A 26,760-nucleotide genomic window follows, 5' to 3' on the forward strand; every position below is an offset into this window, starting at 1 on the left:
CTGGTACATAGTAAACTGTTTTTTTTGTTTTGTTTTTTTTTAAATAAAAGGAAATATCACTGTGACTTATAAACCTGGGAGGAGCAAAGTCCAGGAGGACCTGGATGGCCTGGGCTCCTGAGAATTCTCCACATTGCTTATACTAGAGTAGATGTGTCAGCAGGGTCATGCCCTAAAGACACTGCATCTTCCAAGCCCTTGAGAAGCAGCAGGAAACCCCTAGCAACAGTGCAAAAGGGGCTGAACTTCTTTTATTACTTTAGACACTCAGTTGACTATTCCTATTTTGAAAATCTCCATACTTGGATACCCAGGGCAGGGCAGCAGGAATGTAAAGGGGCAGAAATGGACAGATGAGGTATGATGTGAAGGGGGCAGGTCCCATCTAAAGGAGCACTGCACTGCTCTGTGGCTAGATGTTGGGTTAAAGAAAATTATTCAATGACATTTCTTTCTTTCTTTCTTTCTTTCTTTTTTTTTTTTGAGATGAAGTCTCGCTCTGGCGCCTGGGCTGCAGGGCAGTGGTGTGATTTTGGCTCACCGCAACCTCCGCCTCCTGGATTCAAGTGATCTGCCTCAGCCTCCCAAGTAGCTGGGATCACAGGTGCACACCACCATGTCTGACTAATTTTTGTATTTTTACTAGAGATGGGGTTTCACCATGTTGGCCAGGTTGGTCTCGAACTCCTGACCTCAGATGATCCACCCACGTTGGCCTCCCAAAGTGCTGGGGTTACAGGCATGAGCCACTGCACCCGGCCCTCAATGACACTTCTTGAAGTATGGCAAGGCAGAATTTATTGAGGACCATCATGATATGTACAGGGACCACAGTAATGGGATTTTTCAGTCACAGAGAGAGACTGGGCTCAGCCTCAAATACAGCATAGACAAGTGGGAATCTATAGCCATGGAGCAAAGTGGGGGGTCAGGGATTTTTAAAAACATTACTAAGAGGAAGCATCAGAGGAGTAAGGGGGACTCTGGCTAAATCAACCTAGCAGGATTTTTGCTGGAGACAGGCCAGGGTGATCAGACATTACCTGAGGGATGATGAAGAATGAAGAACCTGTCTGGGCATGATGGCTCGTGCCTGTTATCCCAGCAGTTTGGGAGGCTAAGGCAGGAGGATCACTTGAGGCCAGGATTTCAAGACCAGCCTGGGTAACACAGGAAGACCTCATCTCTTAAAAAAAAAAAATAAATCAGCCAGGCATAGTGGCACATGCCGTAATCCCAGCTATTCAGGATGTTAAGGTAGTAGGATCCCTTGAGCCCAGGAATTTGAGGTTGCAGGGAGCTATGATCATGCCATTGTTCCAGACTGAGTGACAGGGTGAGACCTTGTCTCAAAAAAAAAAAAAAAAAAAAAAAAGAGAGAGAGAGAGAATGAGGAATCTGACCAAACTGACTTAGCAGAGTTCTTTGCAGAAACTGGATTTTACAAGGTGGTGCACTGATGGGCCTAGGAGGTTTAGGAGCCTGACTAAAGTTTGGTCAAGTAAAGAATCTTTGTCACTTGCCTGGTGGGAATGCCAGCGTTACCAGATCTTCCTGTTTTTCAAGCAAGGCAAGAAATCCACAGTTTTTAAAAATGTGAATAGCTTGATTCTTGAATTGTATAATAATTAACAAGTAATTATAAGTTAAAATGTGATGCGGGGCAAACAAAATACACCTGCAGGCTGTTTGTTAGCAACTTCTGAGTTAACATGCGAGATTGTTTCTTGTTTGTTTGGGGACTAACTCACTCAGTACAGGAATCTTTTGGTTTGACTGTTCACCCTGTCAGTAGATGTTTATTGAGTATCTACTATGTGCTAGGCATTGTTCTAGAGCCTCTGAGTATTGTGCTAGGCATTTGGCATTAAGTTGCTGAAATGACTGACATCAAAAAAGGTAGAGATGAAAGATAGATGATAAAGATAGATAATGGACATAGATAAATAGATGATTGATAGACAGTAGATGGTTAGATTATAGATAGATGAGACAGTTAGATAGATAGATAGAGATCTTACCCTTTAAAGATACATATTGAAATATTACAAATAATATAATGACTGGGAGTTACTTCAGAGGAATATGGGGAGTTGAATGAAGGTGTAAGTGAGGGGAGATTCACCATGGGATGAGAATTTTTGAAGCTGAATGATGTTTGGGTATGAAGATGGTGGGGTATGTACTCTTCTGTCTGGTTTTGAATATGACTGGAAATTTCCCACACTAAAATGCTTGTTTTAATGTCCTCATCAGTTAAAGATGCATTCTGAAGGATATACAGTTACAATGACACCATATTGAGGGCTTAGTTTAAAATATTCAGCTAAAACGTTTCACAAGTCAGAATATAGGTGAAACACCATTTGGCAAAATGTCGATAATTGTTACAATTTTGTGATGGATAGATGGAGATTTGTTATGCTAGTCTATTGTTTTGTGTATGGCTGAAATTTTCTACAATACTTTTTTTTTAAAGGGGACAGAGAAGTGGGAGGCCTCCTGTTTTCTAGGTACTTTTGGCAGTATGGAGTCATGCACTTAGGTGTTCATGGGAATTTTCCACAGTGTGACAGAGCTGACATCAAGGGGATGGGTACTCTTCAACAAGGGATGTCACTGTGCCGAGTGTTGCTATCGTGAGGTTAGAAGCGTGGGATCTGTTGGGGACTCCAGGTTAAGAACAGATTTCTCACTCAGATAGTTCCTCTGCAGGGCATTCTACCCCCCAGGTATCTTATTGGATGGCAGAATAACAGCAGTCAAAGTATCTGGAACCAAATCAGCCTCCCTGGGTCTAAGTACCAGCTCTACCACTTTCTTGCTGTGGCTTTGGACATGTTATTTAACCCTGTGAGCCTCGGTTTCCTCATCTGTTAAACAGAGTTAATACTAATACCTCACAGACTCATTAGTCATTACATGTAAAGCGCTTAGCATAGTACATGGCAGTGAAGCATTTTTTTTTAAATTATTGCTGCTTTCGTTGTTATTGTTGTTGCTGTTGAGTGATCTAAGAGCGGAAAAAACTCAGAGATAGATGGACCACAATAATTGGAGGCAGAGATGAAAAGAAGTCACACACAGAGGCTCCCACCGTCAACTGATGCACCCACAGCAACCTGTTTGTGAGCTGCTGCAATCAATTTCTTGTATGGTGGGTGCAAAAGGAATAAAAGGAGAAGGCAACTTCCTGATCATTTCCTTTCTCTACAGAATGAAGTGGAGCTGGGGGAGCTGCTTCTGTCACTGAATTATCTCCCAAGTGCTGGCAGACTGAATGTTGATGTCATTCGAGCCAAGCAACTTCTTCAGACAGATGTGAGCCAAGGTTCAGGTACCGTGTGATTCCCCCCTTCTCTCACTTTATTAATGGGGCATCTGTGTTTGTGTGGAGGACCCAGTTTTCTTTTTCTGTATCCTGGATGAGCATTACTCATCTCAGGATGAGGCAGGTAAATGATGCCATCTTAGTAACCCTATTGGAATTGGGGAGTTGACTGAGACTGGTTGTGATAACTACTGGAAACTTAAATCCTATTTGAACCCAAGGAAGTGACTTGGCCTTTCCAAATGCTATTCCTGCAATGTAGACGCCATCCTGCAGGTGGCGATAGTGTGCAGTGACTATCCATTCTAATCAATGAACGTGGAGGACACACCCTAAGGTTTTTCGCCAGCTCATTTCATGTGTGCCATAAATCTTTATGAATTCCAACTCTGAAAAGACTTGTATTTAAAGTGTGTATATTATAGCAAAAACCTTTCAAACATGACTTTTAATGGAACGGAACAGATTCCATTCCATCTGTATGTTGCTTCTCCCATGACAGCAAAGGATATTACTGTGAAAGCAGCTGTAGTCAGGGATCTGTTTAGCTCAGTGGTGGAATTATTGTCTTCTCTAAGTGCAGTAGCTAAAATAAATTACTTTTGCAATAAGGTGACAGCTAGAGGACACCTTGCATTCTCAAAAGCCACATTATAAAAACAGAGGCTTAGAAAGGGCCAGTGGAGGCAATGGTATTAAGACCGAAGAGTTTCAGACTCACCACGATGGGAGAATCAGTATGATAAAATCATTAAGGGTTTAGGAGTCAAATGATGTGGCTTACAAATGATGTGGCTTTAGGGAAGTTACTTAACCACTATGTGCCTCAATTTCTCAATCTCAAAAACTGACATAATAACAGTATTCATCTTGATAAGTTGTTTAAACAAATATTAAATTAGATAATGTACATGAATCCCTTTGTAAACTGTAAAATGATCTAAAAATGAATTATAATTCTGCCATCTCTATTCACCTGTATATGGGCTATGGGCTCACTGAAATGATAATGGGTTTCCACAGACAGAAATCCAGGGCAGGCTCTGAGTCTGGTTCTATGTCCACCAGCAAGATCTTTAAAAACTGATTTCTCACCTTGAGTCCTCAGTTTTCTTATCTGTAAAATGAACACAATGCTGACATATGGGAGGAGCTCAACAAATATTAGATGGCTAAAGGAAGAAGGAAGGGGATAAGCAGATGAATGGGAAAATGGATGGATAATAGATGGATGGATGGTTGAACGGTCAAATAGATGAGAAACTGGATGGATAGAAAATGGATAGATAAAAGTATGGTGAGATGATGAATGGATCAGTGAACTGACGGATGGATGGAAAGATGGATGGATGGATAAACAGGTGGATGAATGGACGGACTATGAGATGAATGAAAAGTTGAATGGGTGGATGGATAGAAGAATGGAGGAATAAAAAGACAGATGGATGGGAGGTTGAATGGCAGAATGACTGGACGGATTAGGTTTCATGATCTCCAACATTCTATGATGCTGTGTCTAATTTTCAGACCCCTTTGTGAAAATCCAGCTGGTGCATGGACTCAAACTTGTGAAAACCAAGAAGACATCCTTCTTAAGAGGCACAATTGATCCTTTCTACAATGAATCCTTCAGCTTCAAAGTTCCCCAAGAAGAACTGGAAAATGCCAGCCTAGTGTTTACAGGTAGGTAGCATTCCAAAACCTGATGAACTCCAGGTGAGGCACGTCAAACTTACTGTCCTAGAGCCAGAAGGCATCTAGAGAGAGTTACATTTAAGAACTTAATGTCTGGCATTCAACTACCTGGGTTTGAACCCACTTAACATCTATGAACCGGGGCAGGACTCATAGAGCCCTATAATATAATTGTTAGAAATGTGGACTTGAGCCAAATTTCCTCAGACTGCCACATAATAACTGAGGTCTTTGGCAAGTTACTTAACTCCTCTGAGCTTCAGTTTCCTCACCTACAAAATGTGAACAATAATAGTACGTGTGGCATAGGTTTGTTGTGAACAGTAAATGACTTACGACTTTGCAATATACTTGGTAAATAATAAGTACTCACTATGTGTAAGTACTCACTATGTGTTAGTTTTGATGATGATGGTGGTGATGATTCAAGTTCCCTGCAGTCAAATAGAGAAGCATATGAAAAAACAGGGTCACCTAACTCAGAGAAAGGGATTTTTTAAATCTTCCCAGAGGATATAGTATTTAAGTAGAGGCTTCATGTGCCACTGTCTGGTAGAATTCAGTCCATTTTTCCAGGGTGTAATCTAATGTATTATTTCCAGAGTATATTAGTTATTTATTGCAGCATAATAAATCATCCCAAAATTTAGTAGCTTGAAACAACAAACATTTATATCTCATAGTCCCTGTGGGTCAGAAATTCAGGCATACAAAGCTTTGCTGTATAGTTCTGTGTGAATACCTCTGACAAGGCTGCAATCAAGGTATTGGCTGAGGCTGCAGCCTCATCTGAAGGCTCAACTGGGGGAGGATCTCTTTTCAAGCTCACTCACAGTTTTCAGCATGATTTAGTTCCCTGCAGGCTGTTGAACTGGGGACCTCAGTTCCTTCCTGGTTGTTGGCCAGTGACCTTCCTCAATTCCTTGCCACATGGGCTTTACCACAGAACAACTCACAACATGACTTTCATCAGAGTGGTCAAGTGAGGGAGCAAGAATGGCAAGGAAGAGTCTTTTTGTAATCTAATACTGGAAATGACATCCTATTACTTTCATTATATTCTATTCACTAGAAGCAATTCACTAGGTCCAGCCCACACTCAAGAGGAAGGGATTACACAAGGGTATGAAGAGAGGGAGGTGGGAACCACTGGGAGTCATCTTAGAAGCTACTCACCACAACAGGGATAGAGTTAGTAGAAGTAATGGTTATTCTTTCTTGTGTTCTAATTACAGTATGTACTTCCCTATATCATTGCTAACATTCACCATAACCCACCCTGTCAAGTTGATATCTTCATCCTCAACTTACAGATCTAGGGACTGAGGCTTAAAACCTAAACAACCTACACAAAGTCTCAAGCTGATAGAATCAGGATTCAAGCTCTGGTCTTGCCAGCTCCACATATCAAGGGATCTATATTTCCTCAAGCACCCAGGTAGGGCTAGCATTGGGGATCTGACATCATCCTTTGAGACATCCTTCTCCAGGGTAACTGGAAACTCTCCTCTGGTTAGATCTTGTCTAGAACTCTGGGCTCCAGGTCTCCCAAGAAATCAATCCATGGCTGAAAAACCCTTGCATACAAGATTTCCCCTATATAAACTTATTGCTCCTTCTCACCAAGATTGCAAATGTCTATCCTCTGAGACCCCTTCGAAGCAGGCTGGTTCTGGGCTTTCTCAAGGCCTGTCACCCATAGAGTCTGCGTTGAATCAGGGGATGCCTGCCATATGCAGATATAATGATCCCTTCTAATGCAGTCTGTGATGGCTGCTGTCCGGATGGAGTTACAAATAGACAAGGGCCTCACTCTCTCCGAGGTTTCAGGCCAACACAGAAGATCGTCACCCCTGACTCCTTAAATGGTGGACAGGCAGGCAGTGGGGACTATTGTATATTAAACCAAGACACAGATAAAAAATGAAGTCTCTTTTCCCAAGTCCCTGCTGAGAATAAGGGACCTCCTCCTATTGTAAGCTTAGATGAGGAGAGGACCCCAGGGGAAACTGAGAGCCCCCATGGAAAGCCCTGACACTTCATATTTTACTTAACATTTTATGATAAATGTAGCACACACATGTTATAATGAGTGACACCATGAAAAGATGTGTAAGGACAGAGAATCAGAGGAGAACAGGGGTTATGTGCCTGTGCTGGGGAGCTGGTGTCTGGGTCCTGGCTTTACCACTCACCTACTTTGGTGACCCTGGGCAAGATCTGCGTGCTTAGGTTTTCTCAGCTGTAAAATGGGGATAACAATACAGGACACTTCACAGGGTTGTTATTTGCATTCAGTGAGATCAATAAACACACGGTGCTGAGCACTGTGCCGCCCATAGTAAGCACTCTAGAACTGTTAACTATTATTAAAGGAAAAGTTTAATGTTTTCCTTTTTTCTCCCACGCCCATGGGGCAGCCACCACCTTCTCACTCCCTCATGCAGTTTTGTTTATTTCAGAGTGTTTTCTTGCTGTGGAATCCTTCTCCCCGCTTTTTTTTTTTGAGACAATCTCATTCTGATGCCCAGCTGGAGTGCCGTGGCATGATCTCGGCTCACTGAAAGCTCTACCTCCCAGGCTCAAGCAATTCTCATGCCTCAGCCTCCTCAGTACTTGGGATTATAGGGGCACGCCACGATGCCTGGATAATTTTTTGTATTTTTTTGTAGAGACGGGGTTTTACCATGTTGGCCAGGCCAGTCTCAAACTCCTGACCTCAAGCAATCCACCCACCTCGGCCTCCCAAAGTGCTGGGATTACAGGCATGAGCCACCACGCCTGGCCTAATGTCTTCCTTTAATGCCGTCCCCTTTCCAGTTCCTTCTCCCTGAAGTCATGCCTTTAACGTTCTGCCGTGTATCATTCCACACTTTTTTCATTGTTCACACAAACAATATCCACATACAGAGGGTTCTGTTCCTTTAAAACATTATTCATGAATTCAGCGAGTGTGTATTAAACACCTTCTGTGCCAGGCAGTGCTTCCAAGTTCTGGGAATAGAGCAGTGAACAAAACAGACCTAATCCCTGCCCTGGCGGAGCTTACCAGGACATTCCATGGATACCACACTGACACTTGCTTTGGTTTAATTAACAATGAATGTGTTCGTTGCCTTCAGATCAATATGAATACAAATGGATTTAACTTTTCATTTTTAATAACTGCATTAGATACTGTTGCATGATGTAGCATGATAAAAGCTGAGGTTATTTATTCTGGGAGTGGAGGGTATGACAGAGCTTCAGGGATTGTGATTAGAACTCCAGAAAAATACATGGAAGTATGGAAAATTTTGCATATAGTTGCAGAGGTTTTTTCGAATTCCTTGAATTCCATATGGTTACCTCATAAGGCTCAAACTAGAAGGGTAGTCACACCACACTCCCTCCCCATACATCTTTTATTCAACCCACAGCACTTCAGGTGGCAACTGTCAGCTGGGGCAGTGGTCAGCTGATGCTGTCAGGGAAGTCCTGTACTCTCCATTCACAGAAGACCCGCTTCTCTCCTGTAAGTTTTGGGGCCCTGACTTGGAAGTTCATGCTCCTCTTGTTAAAAGCTCATTGAAAATATTCTTTCTGGAGAAGGAAGCATTGCCTGCCTGCCCCCTTAAATCAGGGATTCTCAACCCTGGCTGTACCTTAGAATTACCTGGGAGCTTTAAAATGCTACCAATGGCTGCACTGCATTCCGCAGAGACTCTAAAGCAACTGGACTAGGCTGAGGCACTGAGCGTCTATAAGTAGCTATTTTTTAAAAACACCCCAGATATTTCTATTGCTCATTCATTGTTCCGAACCACAGCTGTGAGTGGAAATCCCAGCTAGGGTGGCAATTTACATAAAGGGTACTGGCTGGAATAATATGAGAAAGGTGTCTTAAGCCAGTATGTATCTCAGCAAAGCTACAGTTCTCCTGAACTCAAATTCATAAGGTTCTAACCTGCTTTATTTGTCCACTGAGAGAAAGAGCTGTCACCTCTAGGCTGAGGAACAAAAGCCCAGCCTATTAGCATGTTTCCAAACACTTCATAACAAAAGTAAGGTTGGTCTGCAATTTAGCATTTGCCATGAATCCCTGGTAAAAGCCTGTAATTAGCTGGTAAGCTGGACTTTCTGAACACTTGTTTTTCTGTGTGGGAGGAGGATTCGTCTGCAATTTTCTATCAGGTGGTTTCTGCAGCTGAAGTTTAAAAATAAAAAATGAAAAGAGGGGTAAAATTGCTTTTCACCACCCAAGATAGCAACACACAGCCCAGAGGGCTTCCAGGAAATTCAGGAAGGTTTACTGAACCAAAGTAAAGTGGAGCTGGCCACTGAGGTGATTGAGCTTTTACTGGATGTTGGGAAAAAGAAGGAAAGAAAGCGTATTAGTCCGTTCTCGCATTGTTACAATGAAATACCGAAGACTGGGTAATTTATAAAGAAAAGAGTTTAATTGGCTCATGGGTCCTCAGGCTGTACAGGAAGCATGAGGCTGGCATCTGCTTGGCTTCCCAGGAGGCCTCAGGAAACGTACAATCATGGAGGAAGGGAAAGAGGGATCGTGCACCCTTACATGGCCAGAGCAGGAGGACGAAAGTGAAGGGGGAGGTGCCACACACTTTTAAACAAGCAGATCTCAGGAGAACGCACTCGCTGTATAGTACCAAGGGAGATGATGCTAAACCATTCATGAGAAATCCACTCTTATGATCCATCACCTCCCACCAGGCCCCACCTCCAACATCAGTGTTTACAATTTCACATGAGATTTGGGTGGGGACACAGAGGCAAACCATATCAGAAAGGCAGAAAAAAGAAATGCAGCTTGATGGCAAATCTTCAAAAAGTTAAAAATAGAATTAGCATGTGATCTAGCAATTGCACTTGTAGGTATATACCCAAAAGAATTGAAAGCAGGGACTCAAACTCTTATTTGTACACCTACGTTCATAGCAGCTTTCCTTACAACCACCAACAGGTGGAAGCAACCTGAACATGCATCGACAGATAAATGGGTAAACAAAGTGGTGCATACATACAATGGAATATTACTCAGTCTTGAATAGGAAGGAAATTCTGACCCATGCTACAACATGGATGAAGCTGGAAGACATTATGCTAAGTGAAACAAGCCAGATATGAGAGGACAAATGCCATATCATTTCATTTATGTGAAATACCTAGAGTAGTCAAACTCATAGACAGAAAGTAGAATAGAGATTATCAGGGGCTGGGGGAAGGACAGGATGGGGAGTTATTATTTAATGGGTGCAGACTTTCGTTTGGGGAAGATAAGAAAAGTTCTGGAGGCCAGGCATGGTGGCCTGTTCCTGTAATCCCAGCACTTTGGGAGGCCGAAGTGGGTGGATCACCTGAGGTGAGGAGTTTGAGACCAGCCTGGCCAATATGGTGAAACCCCATCTCTATAAAAATACAAAAATTAGCCAGGCGTGGTAGTGGGCACCTGTAATTCCAGCTACTCGGGAGGCTGAGGTAGGAGAATCAGTTGAACCTGGGAGGCAGAGGTTGCAATGAGCCGAGATCACGCCATTGCACTCCAGCCTGGGCAACAAGAGTGAAACTCTTTAAAAAAAAAAAAAATTCTGGAGATGGATGGTTGTGATGGTTACACAACACTGTGAATATACTTAATGCCACTGAACTGTATACCTAAAAATGGTTACTTTTATGTTACACGTATTTTGCTATAATTAGAAGGAAAGAAAAAATAAGTAAATGAAGCTTCAGCCCGGGAGATCCTGAGCAATTCAGAGAAGTACCTGGATGCTGATGCTGGAACCTGGAATACTGTTCTTTTCCCTGAGAAAAGAATGTTCTTTCATTGCCACTTTGAGGGAATAGTTAGGCGTAATAGTTAGGAACCAGACCCTTAGCTTGGGTTCATATTTGTGACTTACTTGCTGTGTAATCTTGGCACTTTGCTTGGCCTCTCTTTGCCTCAGCTTCCTCACCTGTAAAATGGGGATAATGGTACTTACTTCAATGAATTGTTGCAAAGTCCAAATGGGTAAATAGACATAAAGGCTTAGAGCAATGCTTGGCTCAGAGAAAGTCCTCTTTAAATATGAGACGTTATTATTATTACTTGAAAGACATCCAATTTATGCAGCTAGATGCTACCTTGAGCTTATCTGAAGAAAGGCTACATATATATACATAAATAAATAATATAGTTTATCTACGTTGTCTACATAGAGTCTGAGATTCTGTGGGAAACCCAAAGAGGGAAGGAAAAAATTATTTTGCAGAATTACCTGGGTAGGGTATTGTCTTCCCTCTCGATGTTAGAGAAAGGCCATCTGTCTTCTTGGAGGTAAAGTTTTGGAGAAATCCCTCAATTTGAAAGAACCAAATGTCATGTGTTGAGCCTCTAGCCTTCTCCCTCCCTCAGTCTCCCCTAAGTGGCCGGGGTTTCCTGTCCTTCTGAAAGGCACTCAAAACCCTCTGTATGCTGGGCACAGTGGCTCATGCCTGTAATTCCAACACTGTGGGAGGCCAAGGCGGGTGGATCACCTGAGGTCAGGAGTTCGGGACTAGCCTGGCCAACATGGTGTAACCCCGTTTCTACTAAAAATACAAAAATTAGCTGGGCATGGTGGCGGGTGCCTGTTATCCCAGCTACTCGGGAGGCTAAGATCATGCCATAGCACTCCAGCCTGGGCAACAAGAGTGAAACTCCATCTCAAAAAAAAAAAAAAAGAAAAGAAAAAGGTATTGTTCCCTTGGCAAACTTGATCAAGAGGCCCTTGGCTAAGGAAGCGTTTCCAAAGCCTGGGGGAAGGCAGGTGGAGGAACTGCTGCTTGCTGGCCACCTGTTATGGCTGAGGTGGGAGGGGGTGGGACCAGCTCCCTGGGGCTGGAGCTGACCACGTGTCTGTCCTTACTGATTAAATTTGTGGAGCACCTGCTATGTACCTGGCACCGTGCTAGATGTTATGTATTCGACAGAGAACCAGACATTCACGGCCTGTGTTCTCATGGAGCTTAATTCTAGTAGAGGCAGACGGACATTAATTAAATGCCACACCAATAATGATTGAATTGTAAATTGGTCTAAGGGCTCTGAAGGAGAGATGCAGGGCACATTTCAGAGCGTCTGACCCAGTCTGTGGAGTGAGAGGAGCTGACACGTGAGCTGGGAGCTGAAGGACAAGGAGGTATTAATCAGCAGAGAGGACTGCAGGGGATGCAGAGAGGTCAGCCGGGCTCCAGCCCCAGAAGAGAAATTGAGGCTGACGTCATACTTCAACCTGGGAGCTAAAACTGCCAGGGGTTGGCATGAAAGACCCCCACACCCTGCTGCCTGCTGCAGGAATTGACCAGGGCATAGGCTTAGAGGGGCCTCATCAATAATAACCAGTGCAGGACAGCTATGGAATACACAGAAAAGAAACAAGGTAATGACAGACATGCCTCAATTTTTGCCAACCTTTGGTTGGTGTCTCTCTAAGACTAGAGAATGTGGCGTCTCTATTTTCACATGCATCTGCATTGCCCAGGGATTTGTTAAAATGCAAATTCTGACTCAGTAACGCAGGAGGCCAAGGTGGGCCTGGAATTCTGCATTTCTAACAGTTCCCAGGTGATGCCGATGCTGTGGGGCTGCAGACCACATTTTGGGAAACAAATAGACCCAGGAAGGGCATCAGGGTGAGTGATGATTGATTGTGCCAGTGCATTAATAAGAATTAAACCCTTGGCCCGGTGCGGTGGCTCACACCTCTAATCCCAGCACTTTGAGAGGCTGAAGGGGGCAGATCGTTTGAGTCCAGGAGTTTGAGACCAGCCTGGGCAGCATGGCAAAACCCCATCTCTACTAAAATTACAAAAATTAGCTGGTCATGGTGGTGCAGGCCTGTAGTCCCAGCTGCTCGGGAGGCTTAGGTGGGAGGATTGCTTGAGCCTTGGGAGGCGGAGGTTGCAGTGACCCGAGATCGCGGCACTGCACTCCAGTCTAGGTGACAGAGCCAGTCCCTATCTCAAAAACATAAACAAACAAACAAACAAACAAACTCTCTAGCACTGGTCCCTACCCCTGCACATCGTTTGACTCCCTAACCCTGTCTGTACGTTAGTATTACTCAGGGACTTTAAAAAAATTCTGATGCCCGGTTCCCAGAACAGATAAACTGAATCAACCCAGGCATCTGGGTTTTTTGGGGTTTTGGAAGGCATCTGTATTCTTCAAAGCTCCCAGGTGGTTCTCTTGTGCAGGCTGGGTTGGCCAATCTTTGCCTCTACTGTTCCGCCTCCCTCTCGCCCTGCTGTCTGTCTGGAGGCCTCCCAGACCCCTCTGTGAGAGCGAGTGCCAAGGCACCTGGTCTGTGTTCCATAATTGCTTGGCTTTCTGCAGCTGTAGCATCAAATCGGCTAATTGAATCTGCTGGTGAGATGAGATGGGTGGGAAGGCGCGGCGGGGAATGGATGGGAGGGCTGGAGGGCAGCATGCCAGCCTCTTGCTTGGAAAGACCCCAGGTCAAATGGGTACTGGAGGATGTTCTTTAAAGGGGTTGGGGGCCAGGCGCGGTGACTCACATGTATAATCCCAGTACTTTGGGAGGCCGAGGCAGGAGAATCACTTGAGTACAAGAGATCGAGATCAGCCTGGGCACATAGCAAAATCCCATTTCTAAAAAAAAAAATTAAAAATTAGCTGGGCATGGTAGTGCATGTCTGTCATCCCAGCTACTCAGGAGGCTGAGGTGGGAGGATCACTTGAGTCCAGGAGGTCAAGGCTGCAGTGAGCTAGGATCATGCCACTGCACTCCAACCTGGGCAACAGAGTGACACTCTGTCTCAAAAAATAAAATTAAATTAAAAATAAAAAGTGTTGGAGTTTGGGAAGCAGGACAGTGGAGAGGCAGAGGGTCTCCAGCAGAGAAGAGAAAAGGAAGGAATTCTGAGTGGGGCAGAGCATTCTGAGAGAGCCTGAAATTCTCCTGGGATGGAGAGATGTGTGGGCTTGTTCCAGGGCACAGATGCTTCCCCACAGCCCCACCCTGGCCACAGCCCACCCATGACATACCTTCTCTCTGCAGCCATGCAGCAGCCTCTGTCTTTTCCCCTTCTAGCCTGACTTAGTGAGCACCAGGCTCAGCTCTGCCTCCTAGAGAGAAGGTTGCATGGCTATTCAGAGTATGGATTGGAGTGAGCTACAGTTTGGTTCAAATTTCACCTTTTGGCCGTTCACAGTGGTTCACACCTCATACCTATAATCCCAGCACTATGGGAGGCCTAGGCAGGAGAATTGCTTGAGGCCAGGAGTTCAAGACCAGCCTGGGCAACATAGTGAGACCTTACCTCCACAAAAAATTAAAAAATTACCCGGGCATGGTGGTGCTTGCCTGTAGTCCCAGCTGCTCAGGAGGCTGAGTTGGGAGGCTCGCTTGAACCCAGGAGTCCAAGGCTGCAGTAAACTATGATCACACCACTGCACTCCAGCCTGGGGGACAGTATGAGACCCTGTCTCAAGAAAAGAAAAGAAAGAAAGAAATTCACCATTACCACCTAGCCAGTGTATGGGCATCGGGCAAACTATTCTTTTGATGGAACTCAGGTTTCTTCTCTGTTATGAGCTTCCAATCTCAATTTTTATTTTATATATTTATTTTTACCTTTCCTCTAATGCTGAAAATCTCACTATTTTATATAAAAACTTTAGAAAGTGCCTTGTACAGTTAGTGCTCAATAAATGTGAAATATGATTGATGATGATGATAATTGATGGACCCTGCCATAGAAGAGCAGGACCTGGAATTACACAGACTTGAGTTTGAACCTTGGCCCCATGATAAATCAGCTGTGTGACCGCAAGCAAGTGACACTGCCTCTCTGAGCTCCAGCTTACTTTTGTGTAAAATGTAGCAATCATTCTTTTTATGGGGGTTAAAGGCAAATCAGCCTGTGGGCCCATCCAGAAGTGGCCACTTGGAAAATTATATCTGCTGTTTTAATCATTGCAGTCTGTGAAAGAGTTGAAAACCTGGTGCTTTGGAGGTATTTAATAGCTCAGCCCAGCAGCCTGTGGTTGTTGCCCCAGCATCTCCCTCACCTGTTCACCATCATTCCAAAGCTGCCAGTGCTATGATGTCTGGGAGCCAGGAACTGACACCAAATCTGTGCCAACTCAAATACAGAACCAGGCGTTTGTGCTCCCTGAAGTTCCTTGGGATTGGCAGTATGGGGAGATAGGTCAGAGCAAGACCTGGCAGTAGGCACTCAGTGCCAGACCAGTCATGGGAAGTGAGCTGCAGAGTGAAGGGATTAAAGCCAGAGGACCACAAAAGTGAGCCCCTGAGAGCTACAGTATGGTGAGTATTATAAAGGGGAAGAACTTAAGAATGGATTCCATAAAACTGTGTATGTACTACTGGACTCATCTCCAAGCTACACAAGTGGATATTATTCTAAACAGTCTACTAAAGACACTGAAAACCAAACTATAGGGTGGCTCACCACCTAGGTCCCTTGGGGACACATCTGAGGGGCAGATACAAATAGCATTACAAAGCCTTTGAAAACTGAACTGACATCAAAATAACAGCAAACAGAAGGCAGGATAGAACTTGTAGCCTGAACTTTTCCATGTCAATTTCTTAAAAAGTCAACATATTCAATAGGATTTAAGCAAGACCTAGAGTCTCATAATATTAAAAATGTCCAGGATACAGCCCAAAATGACTTGATTTACGAAGAATTAGCAAAATCTGGCAAATTCTTAGAGAAAGTGTAATCAATAGATGCCAACCACAAGATGGCCCAGATGTTGGAATTATCAGATGAAGACTTTGAAGCAACTATTATAACCATGCTCCAAGAAGTAAGGGTGAACCCTCTTGAAAAGAATGATAAGGTAGAAAATGACAGCAGATCAACAGAGAAATAGAAGATATTAGAATTACGTGGAAATTTTAGAACTGAAAAAGTACAGTCACTGAAATAAAATATTTGCTGGATGGACTCAACAGCAGAATGGAGGTGACAGAGGAAGGTGTTAGTGGGCTTGAAGACAGATCCAGAGAAATTATGCAACAGAGAGTGAAAAAAATCAGGGGGAAAGAAAAGGGTGGGAAGACCTATGGAGAAATATCAAAAAGTTTAATGTTCATGTCACATGGATTCCAGAACATTTATGTCACATGAATCCCAGAAGGAAAGAAGAAAAAACAGTGGGGAGCATTGGCATGGAGGTAGGCAACTCACCCCAGACAATCCCTGAGTTCCTTACCAGATTGCTGGGCTCCTGGCTTAACCAAACCACTCTTGTTCTTCCCTTCTCAGAAAACATTAGCAATTCATGAGGAAGCTGTGTGGCACCATGGTCAAACTGGCTTCTATGTGATTGTGGGCAAGTTGCTTTACCACGCTGAACCTCGGTTTTTTTCTTGTCTGAACAATGGGGACAGTAATACTTCTATTTATCATGAACCACCTGTATGTTGATTTTCTCATTTAATCTTTCAACAAACATATAAGTTATGATCTATTTTATGATCATTTTTCAGCTGGGGAAACTCGAAGCTTAGGGACGGGAAGTGCAATGAGTATAGCCAACTGCAGAATGAGAGAACAGTTCACCCAAAACTGCCCTCACTTCAGATACCAGCTGTAAGTTCTGAGGTCTCTAGGACCACCTCCCTTCAGACCAGTTGGTTACAATTTCAGGGCCCCTATGACCTCCCTCGGGTTCAATAATTTGCTAGAAAGACTACTAGAACTCAGGAAAGTGCTACTTATGGCTACAGTTTTATTACAGCAAAAGGGTGCAAATTAAAATCAGCCAAGGGAGGAGATGCATAGGGCAGAGTCCAGGAGGGGTCAAACTCTGAGACTCTAGTCATCTGTCTGCTTTGTGAGTCACAAACAGCATTACCTCTACTCAGTCACTGTGTGTGACAATGCACACAGTATAGCCAGCCAGAGAAGCTTGTCACGCCTTTGGCATCCAGAGATTTTACTGAGCCTCAATCACATACTGCTCAGGTGGCTGATCTTCAGTCTCTATCCCCTCCCAGAGGTCTGGGTAAGACCTTTCATGATCAGTTTCTCCATAAGTCTGAATTGATACTATGTGATCCTAGAGCCCCAATCATAAATCACATTGCTAGGCTAGCCAAGAGTCAAAGCCTCTAGGCCAACAAAGATACTCTTCTTAGGCAGAACATTCCAGGGACCTAGAGATCAGTCCCTAGGAGCCAAAGACAAAGGCTAGGCCTCTTTTTGGGTAAGATTACTTTTTCACTGTTTAGGTAGTAACTAGCAACCGTGCAAAGTCATCCAGCTGGTGAGTGGTTGAGCTGAGCTTCCAACTTAAAGCTGCTTGGTTCCAAAGCCCTTTTCACTCACTCTTAACCACGACATTGATGTTCCTGTGAATCAACTGGGGGTCTTGTTAAAATGTGGTTTCTGATTCCATAAGCCCGAGGAGGCACCTGAGCATCTATATTCTAATAAGTTCCAGGTGACACCTGTGCTGGTCTGAGGCCCACACTTTTGAGGCAGGAGGTGGGACTTGGACACTGGACCAAATTGAGGGCTAGCTAAAACAGGGATGGGGGAAAACAGCTTTCCATAAGACACACCCAACAGTGCGCCATGTCAGTTTACCATTGCCATGGCAACACCTGGAAGTTACCGTCCCTTTCCACGGCAATGACTTGACAACCCAAAAGTTACCACTCTTTTCCTAGAAATTTCTGCATAATCCACCCTTTAATCTACATGTAATTAAACGTAGGTATAAATGTGATTACAAAACTGCCCTGAGCTGCTACTCAGCACACTGCGTATGGGGTAGCACTGCTCTGCAGGAGCAGTCACAAAGCTGTCACACTGCTGCTTCAGTAAAGCTGTTTTCTTCTACCCTACCACCAGCTCACCCCTTAATTCTTTCCCAGGCAAAGCCAGGAACCCTCATGGACTAAGCCCTACTTTGGGGCTCATCTGCCCTGCACTACTTTGAATAGCTAGGAGACCCTTCCTCTGTTCTCCCATGTCACCCCAATATGGCCAGAGCAGGGTTGGGGGACTATGAGTTTGCAGAAATATCAGTGGGGAGATCAAGTAGAGACTGCAGGATAAGAAGTTGATGGTTTTTTCTAAGTACATTGAGACGTCTTTGGAGGATGTTGACCAGAGAAGTGATGTGGCTTAGATGTTTGAAAAATATCCTTCCAGCTGTTGAGAGGAGAATCATCTGAAAGACCACTGTGTTAATGGCAGATTGGACTGAAGAGGTGGCAGAAGGGTTTCAGAGAGTCACTCACTGGACTATAATGTTGGAGGTAGGATCAGCAGAACATGCTGATGGATCAGATGTAAAGGACCATTCCCTATCTTGGCCAAGTTACTTATCTCTTCGGAATCAGGATTTCTTGTCTGTAGATCTCAGTTCCCACCTCACAGGCTATTGTGGGGACAAAAGGAAATAATGTATAAATGGGCTCAGTGCAGTGCTTGGCATAAAGCAAGGGCTCAGTTGATTGTGGTGTTGAACCTGGATGTGGGCAGAGGCCAGAACTCTAGTCAGGCGGTCAGGAGATGGAAGCATAGACCTGACCTGTTACCCAGGGTTTCTCCTGGCAGAGCCCCCAGTAGCACTCTGACCTCAACTTCTCCTCCTGAGAGCTCCTTGAGTCTGCCAACATCCACCAGGTGGTAGAACTTGGCTGGATCGTACACATCCATTATGGGTTCCAATGGCAGCCTTTGAAGATCAGGCCAACTGCCAGGGCTCCTGAGGGTTTTTATTCCACTTGAATGGCTGTTTAATGACTCTGGTGCCTTTGGATGGAACCTTGTTCCAGGCAGATCCCCATGGGGGAGAGCATCGGGGAGCTGAGGGTTTATCCAACCACATATGTGCCTGCAGGGCCTAAGCTATACAAGGGGTCCAGCAGAGGCCAGATTTCAGGCTTGCTTTGTGCCTCAGTGGTGGCAAGATGCAATCTTATGCTCAGAAGCCAAGGCCAGCACCTGGGTAGGTTCGAGATGAAGGCTTATGCAGGAAATCAAATCAGAAACCAAGAGTATGCTTTCAGACATCCCTTCTATCCATCATCTCATTCTGACTTTCCCAACCCAGAGCTGCCAGTCAGCAGAATGCTTAACTTTTAAAATGCCAGGGCCTGGCCAGGTGCCATGGCTTTTACCTGTAATCCCAGCACTTTGGAAGGCTGGGGCAGGAGGATTGCTCGGGGCTGGGAGTTTAAGACCAGTCTGGGCAACAGAGAAAGACACCATCTCTACAAAAAGTAAATGAAAAAAATTAGCTGGACATATGGTGGTGTGTGGCTGTAGTCCCAGCTACTCAGGAGGCCAAAGTGGGAGGATCACAGGAGTTGGAGGCTGCAGTGAGCTATAATCATACCACTGCACTCCAGCCTGGACAACAGAGCAAGACCCTGTCTCAAAATTAATTAATTAATTAATTAAACATATAAAATATATGTATAATAAAATTTTAAAATGCCAGGGCCTGCAGGGCACAGCTTCTAGTGTCACCTGTCTGCCTACATTTTGAGGAAACGTGCTGTAGTGGAAATAGCTTTGGCTTAGAAATCAGAAAACCAGACTCCCAGAGTTTAGTGCTGTATCATTTTTAGCAGAACCTTTTAATCTCTTTCAGCCTCTATTTTTCTTCTATCAGATGCATATAAAATCTATCTCAGGGTTGTTCATGCAGTATTTGACGGTAATAACGGCAAACACTTAAATAGTGCTTCCTGTGTGCCAGGCACTGCTCCAAGTATTTCAAATGAATTAACTCATTTAATCTGCATAGAAACGCTATGACATAGTGTTATGAGATCATTGAGGGTGTTGCTTTTCTGGCCGGAAACCACTGTGCCTGGTGGCGCCTTTGTCTGAGTTTTGCCTGGACCCACTGGGCCCACTCATCCTGGCAGGCTGTGCTCGGCTCATGCTACCAGGCTGGATCCCATGCCTCTGAAGAGACTGGAGCAGAGTAGCAAGGGTTATGTGAGCAAAAGAGCATGGGGTTCAGCCACTGTGCGCAGTCAGGCACACCAGCTGCTGCAGTGGGGCAGGCAGTTCCAGGTGCCAGCATGGGTGCCAGCTCACTGCGAGGCTGCGGCTGGACCAGGGTCACCACAAGCAGCTTCAACGGCTGGCACCGGGGAACACAGTGGTGCCCAGAAGCTTGGAGACACCAGAAACCACAGGGCCCCAAAGGGGAAGTCACAAACCTGGCTTGGGGAGCTCCTGGGCCTGGGCCCTCTGAAGGGCTGCAGCTCTCCTCTCCTTCTTTCTTCCCTCCTTCTTGTTGCCTGTAGTGTGGCAAACAAGGGGCGTGTTTCAGCCCTGTTTGTGTTACAGCTCTTTTAGCCCTGCCATTTGGCAGGCCCTGAGTTCTTGTCCTGCATCCAGGAAGAATGAGGTACACAGACAAGTGGAGGGTGAACAAGACGAAGAGGAGCTTTATTGAGCAATACAACAGCTCAGAAGGGACCCGTAACAGGTAGCTCCTCTCTGTAGCCAGCGTGTCCCAAAGAGTGTTCAGCTCTCAGCAGAGAGGGTAGCTTCTCTCTGCTAGGCAGGTCATCCAAGTGTCCAGCTGTCAGCAGCTGGTCAGCCTGTAGTCTACCCATCGTCTCTCTGTTCTCTACCCTGAGTCTGGCTGAGTCCGGGGTTTTTATGGGCCTCAGAGGGGAGGAAGTGTATGCTGATTGGTCCATGGGCAGCCATGGGCTGGCCCAGGGAAAAGCACCAGAGGTTTCCACTCTGGTCCACAGGACTGGTGGCCTGGTCCCCAGGCTTCAGGCCCTCCCTGGTTTGAAGGTGGGGCTTCACCAGGGACCAGCCCTCTTCTGCCCAGAAGCCTGTCTGTCTCCTGCTGCTCATGCCAGGTTGCTCATGGCGCTCAGGCTGTTCATGCCGAGAGGCACCTGCAGGCCAGTGGTAGGCTGTCCTTGGCCCCTCCTCAGCTTCCCCGTCATACTTGCTGGCACCCAAAGTCTGGAAGGGGCCGAGGCATCAGGGGCATCATGTCAGCACTGCCCCAAGCATGTGCATACCCGGCCAGGCTGCCACAGCACCTAGGCTCAGTTCTGACTTTGCTCCGAGGTAGGAGTGGGTGCTGAAAGCAGGGAGGAGCCAGGCAGCAAAGGTGGGGTGGGGGATTGAGGGTGGGGAGGGAAGGGTGTCTTCCTGCACCCCCAAGAGTGCATAGATGCCTGGGTCTGCAGCTGTAGCTAGGTGGCTGCAGCTGCACCCAGGAAGCTTCCTCCCTGCCATTTTGGAAGAGGCAGGGCTCCCACTTGTGACTGCTCCCACCCACTCTGTGGAGCATGCCGGAGCGTGCAGCCCTGGCCGCACCTCCTGGCAGCCTGGGGCGGGGGCCCAGGTCCTCACTGGGTCGCTCTCTGCCCACTCCTCCATGCCTGACTGCATTGCTCTCCCACTGGTGGATGGCTCAGCCCAGTCCCATTGCAGTGGCCCCTAGGGCAGCAGGCTCTAGTGGAGGTTCCTGGGGGCAGGCTCTGAGGACCATTCACCTCCTTCCTGCGCCCTCCCCACAGCTACAGCGGGGCAGAGAGAGGTGATGCATGCCAGGGTCGGGAGGCACAGAGGCTCTGGGCCTGGGAGTGGGTCCCATCCAGTCATACAAGTGTGGGGACAGCACAGTTGGCTGCCTTGGGCACGTGGGGCACAGGGGTCCCACCACCACTGCTGCCACTCCTGCAGTCTCTCCCACCAACACTGCCCGTTCCCCGCACCTGCCCCCCACCACCACAGCCAGAGCAATGGCAGTGGCTGCTCCGGATGGCCCTTCACTATCATCAATAGGAGTCATTATTGCCATTTTATGGAAGAGGGAAGTGAGGCAACAATAGGGTGGGAAGTAGCTTACCTAGGATCCTGGAGCCAGGATTCAAACCCTGGTCATCTGGACTACAATCTGAGCTCTCAGTTACTGGGTTATATGTCTCAAGTGTTTAGCCCCTGCTTTGTTGAGGTGCTGCATTAGTTGCTGAAGAAACACAGAAAAACAGAAAAAATCCATCCTTTCATGACCTTGACATTCTAGTTGGGGTGAGATAAATGATAAATAAATGAACAGCTAAATAATAGTGGAGTGAGCCAACAGAGAAGGCCAGGAAAATTACTCTAAATTTGATATATAAGCTGAGAAAGGGCCAGCAGTGGAAGGATGTAGGAAAGGAGCATTCTAGGCAGAGGGAATTGTGCAAAAGGCCCTGGGGCAGGAATGAGCTTATTTTGTTCAAAGAAGAGAAGGAAAGCCGGAGTGTCCAAAACAGGGATCTCATGGAGTGAATTAGGCAATGAGGTCTGAGCAATTAGCAGAGACTATATAGCAAGGAACTTAGATGATACATTTTTTTTTTAATTAAAAACAATTTTTTTGAGATGGGGTCTCACTCTGTTGCCCAGGCTGGAGTGCAGTGGCACAATCTCAGCTCACTGCAGCCTCGACCTCCCTAGGCTCAAGTGATCCTCTCACCTCAGCCTCCTGAGTAGCTGGGACCATGGGTGTGTGCCACCATGCCCGGCTAATTTTTGTACTTTTTTTTGTAGAGATGGGGTTTCGCCATGTTGCCCAGGCTGGTCTTGAACTCCTGGGCTCAAGCAATCTGCCCGTCTCGGCCTCCCGAAGTCCTAGGATTACAGGCGTGAGCCACCACACCCAGCCTTAGATGGCGAGTGTTTATTGAACACCCATAGTGTGCCTAAGGCTGATAGGCATGGAGGAAACAGAACTGAAGAAGAGATGTGGCTCCTGGCTCCATGAAGAACTGGGTGAGACGACATGCATGCAAGGACTTAGCACACAGCAGATGCTCAGTGGGTGTAATTTTCTCTCTCTTCCTATTTGTGAGTTGACATGAAAACTGCTTCTCTGGGTTTCTGCCTCCCCCCATGCCCTGCATTAGAGCAGGACAGAATGTAGTTGGCTTATCATGGAAATTATTTTTAGAAACAGCCATAGGCAAGGGCATTATTTACCAAGCAAAACAAAGCAAACAGGTGGGTGAAGAGTCAGTAGGGTGGGCAGTGGGCAAAAGATCTTAGCCTCTGTCTTCATGAGCAGATGCCTACATTGGCCACAGGAGGCTCTTTGGGGCCTGTTGTTCACTTTCTTGAGGATCTTGAGTGACTGGTCCAGGAACCAGGGAGAGTATCTGCTGATGTGGCAAGCAAAATTCCCCTTAGATGTCTGCTTTGGGATCTTATTCTGCCTAATTGTATTTGGGCTGGAGAAGCAGAGGGGAGGCAGCCTTTGGATGACTTGTGGGTGGGTTCCTCTTCCATCCTTGTGCAAGGTCACCACCCTTGCCTTCTTGGTGACCTCTCTGCTAAGGAGAAGCCAGGACACTTAAGATATGCCTCATCTGGCTGGGCACGGTGGCTCATGCCTATAATCCCAGCACTTTGGGAGGCCAAGGCTGGTGGATCACCTGAGGTTGGGAGTTCAAGACCAGCTGACCAGCCTGACCAACATGGAGAAGCCCTGTCTCTACTAAAAATAGAAAATTAGCCAGGCATGGTGGCACATGCCTGTAATCCCAGCTACTCGGGAGGCTGAGGCAGGAGAATCACTTGAACCTGGGAGGCAGAGGTTGTGGTGAGCCAAGATCATGCCATTGCGCTCCAGCCTGGGCAACAAGAGTGAAAAAACTCCATCAAAAAAAAAAAAAAAAAAAAAAAAAGATATGCCCTGACAACCTCGTGATAAAATAAGGGCCCCAGCCTCATTACAGGAAGCGCCTCTAAGACTCAATAAGTTCCTAAGGCACTTGAGGACTAGGGCAAGTCGTACTTTTCCAAGTTATTAAGTGTGGCTTGGAAAAGAAGGCACAAAAGACATCATGGGAAGAGCTCCTAACTTGGGCGAGGGGCAGGAGTTTAGTGGTAGCTCTTATAATAAAAATAGCCAACATTTATTAAAGTCTTAGAATCCTCCACGTGCTGTCCCAAGTACTTTATAAGCACTGTCTCAACTGATCGCACAACAACCAGATGAGGTAAGTTCTGATGTTATCCCATTTTACAGGGAAAGAAACTGAAGCTCAGAGATCTCATATGACTCACTACAAAGCTAGAAGTCACTGTATCAGTTAAGGTGTGGCTAGCTGCTATAACAGATCAGCTGCCAAGGTTTTGTGGTTTGACACCACAGAAGCTTATTTCTTTTCTTTTCTTTATTATTATTATTTTTTGAGACAGGGTCTTTCTCTGTCACCCAGGCTGGAATGCAGTGGCATGATCTTAGCTCACTGCAGCCTTGAACTCCTGGGCTCAAGTGATCCTCCCGCCTCTGTGTCCTGAGTAGCTGGGACTACAGGTGTGTGCCACCGTGCCTGCCATTTAAAAAAATTTTTTGTAGAGATGGGGGTCTCACTATTTTGCCCAAGCTGGTCTTGAACTCCTGGCCTCAGGCAATTTTCCCATCTCAGCCACCCAAAGTGCTGGGATTACAGGCATGAGCCACCCAGCCTGGACCAGAATCTTATTTCTTTCTTGCACCATGGTCCTTCGAGGATCCTGTCATGAGTGACCTTCCATGTGGTGATTCAGCGGCCCAGGCGCCTTCCATCTCATGGCTCTGCCATCTTCTCTGGCCTTGGGGAGTTTCATCTCTAGCTGGTGGTTGGGAAGGAAAGAGAGTTGAGGACTGCATGGGAACTGTTCATGGGCTGAGCCTAGAAGTAATGTACATCACTTCCACTTCCAATTCTATTCATATTCTACTGGCTGAAACTCTGAAGGAGGGGCTGGGAAATGTAGTCCAGCTACATGTTGAGGGAGAGAGTGAACAGGCTTTGGTGACCACACAGCCATCTCTGCTCACATACCCAAGGAGGCAAATAGAAGAGCCAGTCCATGCCTTCAACATGCTTGCTCCACAACCTCCCTGAGCACCTGTGGCCTCTGAGTTTATGGTCAGGGTCAACAGTGGGGGAATCTCATGCCACCAAATTCCAGGCTGGCAAGAGCCTGGAAAACCTTTTGGCTGGAGAGCCTGGGTCACCTGCTGACTTATGAAAGCAGTTAAACCAGTGGTTCTCAACCTGGGGTGACATTGTCTCCCTAGAGGACATTTGGCAATGTCTGGAGGCATTTTTATTGTCACAGCTCAGGGATGCTACTGGCATCTAGTGGGTAGTGGCCAGGGATGCTGCTAAATATCCTACAGTGAACACGTAACCCCTCACAACAGAAAATCATCCAGCCCCAAATACCTATGGTGCCAAAGTTAAGACACCCTGAGCTAGAATGATGGGATTTTGTGGGTCCCCTGAGGTTTTTGGGGTGAGGTGGTGATCTCCACCAGGCGCTGAGAAGGGCAGGTTTGCCTGGGCTCAGAGCCAGTCAGCACCTGTTCTGCACCTGTTTGAGGCTTGTTTACTCTCCTTATGGCATTTTAACCTCTCATCATTCCCAGTGGCTTCTCTTTAACTGCCTGAGTGTGAAGAGCTCAGATCCAGAGCATGCTGAGTGAGTCCACGCTCATCTGTGCAGATTTTTCAAATGGCTTCCCTGTCTCCACCCATAAAAACGTAGGCAAACAGAAATACCTTGCTCTGCAAACAAGCCCCATCCCCCAGGTGGCAGGGCCTGGGCAGATGGACTGCAGCTCAGCCCAGCTTGAGAGGGGGCGGGGAGCCCTCTTGGGAAGATGAGCAGAATATCACTTGAATGCGGTGACGTGAAGGGGTTACATGGGAAAGGGCAGTACTGATGGCTTTTTAGTATTGCTGTTATAAAAGATATAATTTTTCCATACTATATGTATGTATATATATGCATATATATATACATATGCATGTATGCATATTATTATTTAGATATAATTCCTATATTTTGTATATTATTTATTTTTTTTTTGAGACAGAGTCTCACTCTGTCATCCGGGCTGGAGTCCAGTGGTGCAATCTTGGCTCACTGCAACCTCTGCCTGCTGGGTTCAAGAGGCATCCCAACTAGCTGGGATTACAGGCGCCCACCAGCAAGCCCAGCTAATTTTTGTATTTTTAGTAGAATCGGGGTTTCACCATGTTGGCCAGGCTGGTCTCGAACTCTTGGCCTCAGGTGATCTGCCCACCTCAGCCTCCTAAAGTGCTGGGATTGCAGGTGTGAGCCGCCATATCTGGCCTATAATTTATATATTTATATGTGTATATTGTATGTACTATTTCTATAAATATTAGCCACCAATATATTAATAATGAATATTAATGAATTGATACCCATTAATGAATATTTGCAATATGAATATGTAAAAATGAATATCACTTATATATTATTCAAATATCTAGAAACTACACACACATATATTATGTGCAACCATAAATGGGGAGAAATAAAACAAAAAGTAAAAGTCCCTAATTTCCCCTACTTAGAGCTAACCACTTTTACCATCTAGGCTCTTTCCAGGAATGTATGCACTAATATGTGTATATATGTACACATATGTGTGTGCGTGGTATGTATACGTATGTGTGTGCGTGTATATGTGCACATCTGGGTATGTGTATGTCTATATCTCTACTCTCTTTTGTTAGCATCCAAAATGTATATGCTTTACTGCCACTTGCTCTTCTCACTTCGTACATCTTAGACAGTTTTCCAAATTAGCACCTATTTATTCATTTAACAAATATTCATGAGTCCCTCTTATGAGCCAGGCACTGCGGCTATGACAATGAGCAAATTAGACAAAAATCCCAGGTTCAGCAGGCTAA

The 26,760-nt window shown here is 45.7% G+C and overlaps 1 protein-coding gene across 7 annotated transcripts in view; it reads left to right on the top strand.

Annotated features, from left to right (window-relative positions):
• Positions 1–26,760, top strand: part of SYT17 (synaptotagmin 17) — a 99,531-nt gene that overhangs the window by 51,106 nt on the left and 21,665 nt on the right. For all 7 annotated transcript variants that reach the window (XM_055365365.2, XM_031002944.3, XM_031002942.3 and 4 more), the window contains 2 exons: positions 3,217–3,337; positions 4,859–5,014. In XM_055365365.2, the coding sequence (XP_055221340.2) occupies positions 3,217–3,337; positions 4,859–5,014 (277 nt within the window). The remainder of the gene's footprint in view (positions 1–3,216; positions 3,338–4,858; positions 5,015–26,760) is intronic.

Source organism: Gorilla gorilla, chromosome 18, assembly GCF_029281585.2.
Source record: "Gorilla gorilla gorilla isolate KB3781 chromosome 18, NHGRI_mGorGor1-v2.1_pri, whole genome shotgun sequence".
Taxonomy (NCBI): Eukaryota; Metazoa; Chordata; class Mammalia; order Primates; family Hominidae; genus Gorilla; species Gorilla gorilla.